This window comes from Cygnus atratus, chromosome 3 (genome assembly GCF_013377495.2).
Source record: "Cygnus atratus isolate AKBS03 ecotype Queensland, Australia chromosome 3, CAtr_DNAZoo_HiC_assembly, whole genome shotgun sequence".
NCBI classification, from domain to species: Eukaryota; Metazoa; Chordata; class Aves; order Anseriformes; family Anatidae; genus Cygnus; species Cygnus atratus.
The window spans coordinates 1,024,929-1,035,554 of NC_066364.1; the positions used below are offsets into that span (position 1 = coordinate 1,024,929).

Here is a 10,626-nt window from a genome sequence, read left to right on the forward strand (position 1 = left end):
GAAGGCCCTGCAGAGGGACCTGGACAGGATGGGTCAATGGACAGAGGCCAGTGGGATGAGATTCAGCATGGCTAAGTGCCGGGTCCTGCACTTTGGCCACAACAACCCCATGCAGTGCTACAGGCTTGGGGAGAGTGGCTGGAAAGCTGTGCAGAGGAAAAGGATCTGGGGGTGCAGATTGATGCTCGCCTGAACATGAGCCAGCAGTGTGCCCACGTGGCCAAGAAGGCCAATGGCATCCTGGCTTATGTCAGGAATAGTGCAGCCAGCAGGACCAGGGAGGTGATCGTCCCCCTGTACTCTGCTCTGGTAAGGCTGCACCTCGAGTACGGTGTCCAGCTTTGAGTCCCTCACTACAAGAAGGACATCGAGGCCCTGGAGCGTGTCCAGAGAAGGGCTACGAAGCTGATGAAGGGCCTGGAACACAAGTCCTATGGGGAGCAGCTGAGGGAGCTGGGATTGTTTAGTCTGGAGCAGCGGAGGCTCAGGGGAGACCTTATCGCTCTCTGAAACTACATGAAAGGAAGTTGTGGAGGGCTGGGTGTCGGCCTCTTCTCGCAGGTAACCAGTGATAGGACTAGAGGGAATGGCCTCGAGTTGTGCCAGAGGAGGTTCAGGTTGGAAATGAGGAGACATTTCTTCTCAGAAAGAGCAGTCAGGTGTTTGGACGGGTTGCCCAGGGAGGTGGTGGCATCACCGTCCCTGGGGGTGTTTAAGGAGAGGTTGGACGTGGTGGTTAGGGACATGGCTCAGTGGGTGACATTGGTGGTAGGGGGATGGTTGGACCAGATGATCTTGGAGGTCTTTTCCAACCTTACTGATTCTAGGATTCTACAGGAAAGCTGGGGAGGGACTTTTTATAAGGAAGTGTAGGGATAGGAAAAAGGGGTAATGGCTTTAAACTAAAAGAGGGGAGATTTAGATTAGAAATGAGGAGAAAATCTTTACTATGAGGGCAGTGAGGCACTGGAACAGGTTTCCTAGAGATGCTGTGGATGCCCATCCCTGGAGTAGTTCAAGGCCAGGTTGGATGGGGCTTTGAGCAACCTGATCTAGTGGGAGGTGGCCCTGCCCGTAGCAGGGGGGTTGGAACGAGATGACCTTCAAAGTCCTTTCCAACCCAAACCATTCTGATTTTATGATTCTATGATAATTGTGGCTCACCTGGAAATAAAGCATGCAGAGACCAGTCCAGTCCAACTCAAACAGTTCATTAGCAAAGACTACAAAGAATTATAATGAATCACCGCTTTTGCCAGCTCTCCAGGAGACTCTGGTCATTGGGTTTCCAGCAGGATTGCAGAACTGCACAGTAAAAACCTTCTCCCACTGCACTGGTGCAGGCAGAGCCACTTACATGTTCTCCAGACCATTTTTGTTCAGTTGCCACCTGCCTGTCTTGACAGCACAAACACTAAGATCACGCACTGCTGACAGTTGCTGAGGAAGCTGCAAAGCTGTCTAATTCTCTACATTGGTTATAAAAGGCTTTTACCCAACACAGACGTGCTTGGCAAAAGCAGTTGGGTTGGCTAGGAGCTGGAGGGAAGTTTGCCAGGCCCAGCCCATGAGTAAGAATGGCTCATGGAAGTGTGGGCACATCTTAACCTAGGACATATACCTAATAACCACGGAGTTAAAATTGCTGTCTAAATCCACACAGGCTGCTGCGTTAACTGCTTTAACAGCATCAGAAAGAGAACAGCACCTGAGTACTGAGTTTATGAATGTGTCAAACAATCCCTGCCCCCCCCAAAAAAACAAAATAGCAGAGTTTCCCACAAATGTTCACCTGCTTGCAGACCCCACTGTCCTTTCTGTAAGTGTGACGAGTATTTGCTGCAGGGAAACTGCTCTTTTGCCAGTGTCATTTCTTTTCTCATAGCAGCTGGTAAAATTGGTACTTTCTAATACTGCCTTTGCTCTTCATCTGGCACTTGGTCTTAATCTTGGCGGCATGACTGCTTGCTGCAGGAATATTTTTCTAGTTTGCTTTAAGACCAAGCTGATGTAAATATTTATGGCAAGAAAGGAAGAGGACTTTGACTTTATCACAAAGCAAGGGAATCGCTGAGCAGTGGCATGAGAAGCACTCCTTATTTCATCCAACTTTGCAAGCAATTACATTTTGTTTTCTTGACATGGTTTAAGGTCATAATCATTACAACAGTATCTTGTAGTTATCCTCGTGTTATGTTCTCCTAAAATGCAAAGCACTTGCAGCTTTTCCTTCATGCCAACTTAGCCTAATATTTCTCCAGTTCATCAAGTGCATTCTGCTTTGTAACTGTCTCCCATGAAGCAGGGATTTCTCCTTTGCCGTGAAATTTCCCATTGTAGTATTGCTCTAGCTGTGTCCTGAAATAAGACACAAACCATTTCCAGTATGCTTGCATGGATGGATCAGGAGAAATGTTCCAAGTGGAATAGGGATGTCCTGCATCCCGGTATTTCTTGTAGGGGATCCATGTGTCTTTACCAATCCTGAATAAGCAGTCACTTGAAACACTGCTAGAACAAATATCAAGGACTAGGTTGTCTGTATAATACCATCTGTATCCTGTCAAAACTTGTGGACGATGGAAGACAACCTGGTGGTCTCCATCATGGTTTGGCATAGTGTTAGTGCAAAGAGCCCCACAAAATGGACACTCCTCCTGGCACCCTGCAAACTGCTCAGCCAGTATTGTGTGAGGCTGCCTTTCAAATGAGCTCATACGAGCATTAGCAAACTCTTTCCTGAGATCATCAATCAGGGGAGACAGTGCTTCTGTCATGGCGTTATTCAGGAACTCTATGTCTGTTATCTCCTGGTGTTCAATATCCTTCAGGTCACTTCTGGGCAAGCTTAGCACGTCTCCAAGTGCTCTGCAGAATTCATCCAGCCAAAGAGAGATTTTATCGTTTCTGTCTTTTCTGTCTTTGACAACTGTGGTGGATGCAAAAACAGCTGACTGAATGTTTTCATAGTAATGAGTGAGGGAGTCTCTTAAAAACATCTCCAGCCTTCTGTTCTTATCTAAACAGTATGTCTCAACTTTTGTCTTGATGTAATTATTTAAAAAGTCTCCTGGGGAATTAAGGTAATGCTTGAAATTTTCAAAATTTTCTTCTTCTGCTAGGTATTTCAGTATGCAAGTTTCCAGAGTGGATCTATTGCCACTGAAATCTGGTATTTTATCCTTCATGTCTCGAGCTATGCCAAGAGCTGTCTTCTCATAGATGGCATGTCGAAGAGCTGGGGCAATCTTGCTGCACAGGAAATCGGCAAATGTTGTGATACAAGAGGCTCCTTGGCAGGAAATCTGGAAACTTTTAAAGAAGTCTTCTCTCTTGCTCTCCAGGTAGACGACTGGATCGTTTGCTTTCCTGAATGCTGCATGCATGTCTTTAAACCTTTCTGCTGCCATTCTGCACAGGTACAGTGATAAATCTATTCTGTAATCTTTATTAAAACTGTAATTTGCAGTGTTAGGAACAGAGTTCATACCTTTCTCCACTTCATTTAGTATTTCATGGATAAAAGTTCGACTGTAATCCATTTTGTCCTTTTCCTTCTTCTCAATGTTTGCCTTCACATGTGTTTTGATGCTATCTGTAATGTGGTGCATGTTGCTCACATCGGCATTGTCAAAACTCTTAGGAATGATGCCGAACCGTTTTTTCTTAGACACATGTTTCTCTATGTCAAGAGAAAAGACAGTCTTTTGGTATAACTTCCTGATTCGTTTATCTACATTAGGCTCCCTAAAGTGATCTAGAAGGACATCTTCTATGTCCACATCGATGTCCACCTGTTCAAGAGCGGGAGCAGCAGAGACTTCAACAGAGACTTCAGCAATCCACCGCGTCCAGAGAGAAATGAATTGTTTTCTCAGTTCACTTTTGCTTAATTCCTGGCCTTTTAGAGACAGGGCCAACTGTCTGCTCTTTTTCAGGAGCTCCTTTTCATATTTGGACTTCCTCTCATCCAGTTTACTGCGGCTCTTCTTTAGTTCTATAAGTTTCTCACACTTCCTTCTTGTTTCAACAAGAAGGGACTCTCTCAGTTCTTTCAGCTTCAGTTCCGTGCTGCTTTTCCACTGGATCAGTATTTCACGGTCTCTGTCTTCACCGAAGAACATTTCCATGTTCTTGGTGATGGCATCATTTGTCTCATGCACCAGTTTTTCAAGGTGTTCCATGGTGACCTTCCTCAACTCCCCATTCCGAACCTTATTTTCCAGTTTCATTTGCAAGTCTAAGATGTGACTTCTCAGCTGCCAGGTCCACTGACTAAATGCGGTTTCCAGTTTCTTGTATGCGGCAATCTCCACTGAATTCTTGAAGCTGAAAACGAAGTTTTCGTTCAGCAAGGCATTCCACAGGTCACTAATACGAACTTTCAAGCTGGAGAGCCTCAAAATGCTGCTCTGCGATTCCTTCTTGGCAGCTTGGAGAATTCTGCTCTTTAATTCCTGGACGTTCTGGGAGTAGGTGGGGTTGGGCGGTGCCATCGGTGGGTTTCCTTCCCACAGGTGAGCAAAGTAATGAATGTGGGTGTTCACGTCAAAGCGGATGACGTCGCTGAAGCAGGTGACGTCACAGAATTCCTGCTGGGCCGCTGTCACGGTCATTTCATCCAGCTTCTCCTGCAGGCGTCTTTGTCCTTCCATGTTCTGTTCCTTTGCGGTTATTTCGCCCACGTTTTGGTGCACAAACAGGCAGCTTGGGGAAAGATTTACTTGCTTCATCCTCAGGAAAGCCTGCACAGCAATCTGAAGGACGTCTTGCATTTCCGAAGGATTTTCTCCAAAGATGTTGATCAGAGTCATGTTGCCCATGCCAATGACAAAGGTGGCCAGCTCATTGTCATGGTTAAGTGACTGCTTATTGGCCATCTCTACGGCACGAAGTCCTTCTGTGTCAACAACGAGCATGTAATCAAAGTTCAAATCCTGTTGGAGCTTCTCGTCCACTTTAACGAGCTGCATAAACGCTCCCCAGGTGCACCTCCCTGCACTGACATTAAACTGGAGACCAAACATGGCATTCAGCAGGGTTGACTTCCCTGTACTCTGGATGCCAAGCACAGAAAGCACGAATACTCGCTTGTCCCCTAGCTTCTCAATTAACCTGTCAAAGATTGCTCCAATCCATTGCAGTGGTATGTAAGAAGCGTCACCATCCATCAGCTCAACGGGATACCCTGAAACCATCAGATCGGCGGCAATTTCAGGTAGTGTGATAACGCATTTTTCTTTGGAGTTTGTTGATTCCAGCGCCTCATAAATCTGCCCTACCTCTCTCAAAATATGCTCAAGGCCAATGGACGAATCATTGATTTCATCGGAAAGGGCGTCTAACTTATTCATCAATATTCTTTTCAGGTCGCTTTTTTCATTGCTTTTCTTTAATGCCAAGATTTGAGACCATAACTGATGATACTCTCTCTTCAGCTCATCAAGGCGATCAGAGGACAGGTCGTCCATGAAGACCTTCATCCACTGCAGAAAGAATTTCTTGATATTGTCTGGCTGTGACTGGAGAAAGCCAAGGACTGATTTCATCAGCTGATTGAGGGGGAACGCTTTGTCTAGTTGCTTTTTTCTTATTGCAGACTTCTCCAATTCAATTTGGCTCCGATGATGCTCTATGCTCTTGTTCCTCTTTTCCTGCAAGCGAGTGAGTTCTTTGTCCTTTTTACACCACATGTACCACAGTTTTCCCTGAAGAGGCAGTAGCTGTGATTTGATCTCAGACAACTTCTCTTTCTTCAACAGGTTCACCAGCGTGATTGCCTTTTCTTTGGCTGTCACGCACGCTTCTGCATCTTCATCGACTAAGAAGCCATGCTGGCGAGCTGTGCTCAGACATGCATTGAGGCTAACAAGTGTGCTCAACCCTTCCACTAGGTCTCGGATGGTCTTTGTCAGCTCACCCGTTAATTCTGCTTCATTTCTGTTCTTGATCCCTATTCTTATGTTTTGGCTAGATGGGCCAGCTGCAATGCTCTCTTTCTCAGTGAAAAGACAAACCAAAGGCTTCTGAGACTGCCACAGATCATGTAAAATTTTCCTGCCTTTCTTGTTGCTCTGATCAGACTCAGAAACAAGAACCACGTTCACGTCAGAGATCTCCTGTAAGAATTGCAGCTGGAGTTCGTGATCCCTCGCATCTCCGTGCAGGTTACAGAAAGCAACAGGGCCGTTAAAGCTGTCGTCGTCGCTACCACAGGGAACGTACCAGGAGATCTCCACAACACCTTTCATCAGGAAGCAGTCTTTGGTGCTGCCTTTGCAATGTCGGTGGAAAAAAGTGTCATGTTTTTGCTTGCTCAGCAGGGCATTCAGGAGCTGAGACTTGGAAGAGGAAGGAGAGCTGCCGATGCGTAGGAAGGACACGATGGGTGTCTCTGCCTGACAAATGAGTTTGTTGTTGTGACTGCTAATCCTTGTCTGCTCTCCCGATCTCACCGTCCCTTTCCAGCTCTTCTTGATTTGGCTGAGGGACCAGAGAGGGAACTCTATCTGTGAAGTGCACGGGTTTGGTACCAGGAGGGGTAGTGCAAACTGGCAGAAAGCAAGCTTTGATGAAAGGTACTGTCTCATGAAATCATCAGCACAATGAAAAATTGCCATCTGGAGGTCCATGGGGTGCACATGACTCTCCCTGCTTGCACATTCAGGGGCTCCTTCGTCTAAGTCACTGAAAAAGTCATCAAAGGAATCAGAGGGCTCGTGGTCCGCCACCGAGGTGTTTGGTGTGGGCACGACTCCCGGCTTACTCGCCTCCTTGCAAGTCAGGTACCTCACCCGATAATCCACGGTCAGTAGCCTTTGCAGGAAGTAAAATGGTAGCTCGCTGTCCTTGCTGGGCTGGCTGTTGTGTACAGATGTCTGGTATATTATGTGGAAATCTTCCGTGCCCATTTTTCTTGGATAGTACCTTTCCAGCCCGAGGCGCTTAAGTAAGTTGAGGAACTCTGGGTTTGCAGTGGCTTGATTTGCTTTGGATGTGCTGCTGTCTGATTTGGGTTTGCATTGACTGGGAGGCTGCATGCCTTGAAAAGCATCTTCCATGTCTTTGATTATACTGTCTTTCTTCAGGTTGTCAGATGTGTCTTCCAGTTGCCCAGCAATGAAGGATTGCAAATCTCTTTCCAGCATCTCCCAGTCTTTGAATGCATTGTGCTTTTCAAGGAGAGTTTTCATCTCTGTAGACCATGCATTTTTCATCTTTTCTTTCATGAAAACTAAGCGGTCATTCTTCTGCTCAGGGGTCACCTTCTTATGTTCGGATGTTATGGTGAGGCCCGTCAACAGCAGGAAAGCCTGAGCTCTGTAAACATCCTGTTCCTTCAGGCTCTGATATTCGTTATGTGCCTTTTGCATTTCCTTTATCATGAAATTAATTTCTGGACACCCAAGGAGGTACTGAAAAGTGCTGCTTTCTACTTGGTATCCCGTGCTGGTTGTAACTAAGAGCACTAAGAGTTCTATGTCTTCCTGTGCGCTTTGCTGCAGAAACTGGAGCAAAGAGTAAACAGCCAGGCTTACAGTGAAGGTGACTTTAATCTTTGCTTCATGAATGGTGGATGCAGAAGTTGCCGGTGCGTAGGTGACTTCCTGGATGTACTCCTTCATTTGCAGCAATGTCTTAGTAAGATCTTCAAGATTGCAAATACTGGGAGTTTCGGGAAGCATGTGCTCCGTGTGGAAGACCCATTGCATAATGAAGGAAGCCCCAGGGAAGTCCTTGACAGAATAGATGTGAGGATCCAGCAGGCACCGCAGCAGAGATTTGATATAGGTGGTGTTTTCTGGAGAAGATTTCTGGCAAAAAGAAACGGTATTCACCAGGAACTCCTGCAACGCTTTGTCTGACAGACATATGTTGATCCAGACACTGTGATTTCTTGTTCTGTTATTCAGACCCTGTTTAAAATCTATCAACTTGAGCAGTTTCTTTTCATCCACCGTCACCTCCCAGGTCTTCACGAGCTGCAGGAAAGCTCTGGCCTCTTCTACAGCACTGGCCAGTTCCTCTCCAAAGATCACGCTGACGCTGTGATTCGTTAGCGCTTCATACACAGCCCTGAGGTTGCTGCTCATTTGATAGGAGGATTTAAAATCGCTGCTGTGGTTGGACAGGATTATGTCCCACACTGGGATCAGCTGAAAGCCCCGGTCGATCACACACCAGGTTGTGTTATTGGCCACAAGCCCGCATTTCCACTCGGGAGGGGAATCCGTCTCTGATGGGCCCCCTGTTTTGGTCACATAGAGCTGAACTGCTGTGTGGGCGCTGCTTCTATCTCTTCCCTGAAATGATGCCTGTGAGCTGGAGTTTGAAGCATCCACCTTCAATCCTGCATTTCTACCAAAGCCGCTGAAGGTAGCCCCGATGTAGCCGTTCAGTGCTTCAGATGTTTGTTGCTTCATCTCTTCCCATTGCTCTGCCCTGAAACCTTCGGCAGATGCTTTCCACCAGAATATACCCCCAAAGTGGAGGGGTCCCTGGTTCACGTGGGACCCAAACCTGCTGAAGAAGCTGGCACACCTGCTCTTCAGTAGGTGGAACCTCTCTGCCTCCTGGGTGATGCTCAGAAGCTGTTCAATGTCTTGCAGCTCTCGCAGGGCCGCGTCTGAGAGGCGAAGCTGGTCCTTTTGGAAGTAGTAGGAGGCCAGAGGGTTGTACTGGTACTTGGCGGTGCAAATGTATGTCTGCTCCGAGCGTGACCGATGGCAGTCCTCTGACTGTGAGGACGTGCTGTAATCTACACCTGTTTCAAGACTGAACCGCCAGAACCCGGCTTTGGCTGAAGCGCTGATGCTGAACCCCAGCTGCTCCATGGACTTGGTGAAAGTGGCTTCTGCTGCAGAGGAGGAGAACTCCTTCCTCTCAAGCAGTGACCCTTGCTCTGGACCAGTGAGCGTGAAGCCATCGGGGACCCTGATGAGTTGCTCTCGCTTTGCCAGCACATCCTCCAGGCTGTTGGTTCGGTAAATACCCTGCAGAGCCAGGCCTCCCGATGCCCGCCTCAGGACCTCCTCATCGGAGACATTCTCTCTCTTCCCCATGGACTTCTCCTGCTGCTCCAGTTGCTTCTGGATGCTCGCCAGCTCATTCACCAATGTCTTCTCTGGTGGTGTCCAGTACTCCTTGGGAATGTCCATGGCTTGCCATAGTGCCTCCTCTTTCTGTCTTATCATTTCCTTGCTGTGGCTGCGGCTCTTCTGCATTTCTTCCAGCTCCTGTAGGATTGACTTGGCTGCTTCTTGTCTCTGCTTCATCATCTCCAAGCGCTGCTTCTGCAGCTCATCAACAGCTGTTTTGTTGTCTGTGATTCCCAGGAGCTTTCGGAGTGCCTTGGTCTCCCAGGGGTACTGTACTTTGCACTCCAGTTTAAGGTAGTCTTCATATTGCAGATGTTTCAAAGCATCTCTTGACTTAACACCCAATATCTCCGACAGTTTGGGGAGCCAGTATTCTTCATCAAGTCCTTCCTTCTCAAATGCTTCTGCCAGCAATTTCTTAGCAAGATGTGCCTTTTCCCCAGCATCTGCTCTCTCCTCCTGTGACCCCATGGCTGTGGAAGGGGAAAACAGACTTTTGTTACATCAGGTTAGAGGAGGCCACCACCCCTTAGAAGAGGCCTCTCCAGAGTTTCTGGTCCACAGATTTCTTCTGCCCTGCTGCTGGAACCCAGCTTCGGGCACTCCTGAGAAAGACAGACACAGACAGACACACACACAACCACTGACGTGGCTACACAAATAGCCATGGACAAGGCACAGCCTTCAACAGCACCCATGTATAACCTACCAGGACTGGTCTCACCTGTCAGTAGCTCCTCGTCATGAGAGCGCTCACCCACGCGAGGTAGAGAAAGGGATTGCCTGGAGAGAGGCAATCTCTGGCCCACCAAGTAGCCACCGGAGACCGGATAACCTTAATGAAGCCAATGCTCTCACCATCCACATACCCTTACACTTTTGTCATGCAAAACTACTAACTAAGTGATCAAAGATGGTAAATCGTCTAAAGGGGAAGACATATGAGGAGTGGCTGAAGTCACTTGGATTGTTCAGCCTGGAGAAGAGGACACTGAGGGGAGACCTCATGGTGGCCTCCAACTTCCTCACGAGGGGAGCAGAAGGGCAGGCGCTGCTCTCTTCTCTCTGGTGACCAGTGATAGGACCCGAGGGAATGGCTTGAAGCTGTGCCAGGGGAAGTTCAGGCTGGATCTCAGGAAAAGGTTCTTCCCCAAGGGGGTGGTCAGGCGCTGGAACAGGCTCCCCAGGGAAGTGGTCACGTCACCGAGCCTGCCAGAGTTCAAGAAGCGTTTGGACAATGCTCTCAGATGCACGGTCTGATTTTTATTTATTTTTGGGTGTTTCTCTGGGGACCCAGGATAAACCATTGGATGCGATGGACCCATTGGATTCGATGATCCTTGTGGGTTCCCTCTAACTTGCATACTTTATGATTTTATGTATCTAGTGGGAGGTGTCCCTGCCCAGGGCAGCTGGTTGGAATTGGATGATCTATAATACTCTTCCATCCCAAACCATTCTAGGATTCTTTAGGATTTTGGGCCTTGGTTTTTCATGGTCAGGCAGATGACCTGGGAATGCACAGACT

At 47.7% G+C, this 10,626-nt stretch overlaps 1 protein-coding gene across 1 annotated transcript; it reads right to left on the bottom strand.

Moving 5' to 3' along the window:
• Nucleotides 1-2,246: 2,246 nt before the first annotated feature.
• LOC118259063 (interferon-induced very large GTPase 1-like) lies at nucleotides 2,247-9,569 on the bottom strand. The gene has a single exon (XM_035568322.1). The coding sequence runs from the start codon at nucleotides 9,567-9,569 to the stop codon at nucleotides 2,247-2,249; it is 7,323 nt and encodes a 2,440-aa protein (XP_035424215.1).
• Nucleotides 9,570-10,626: the final 1,057 nt, after the last annotated feature.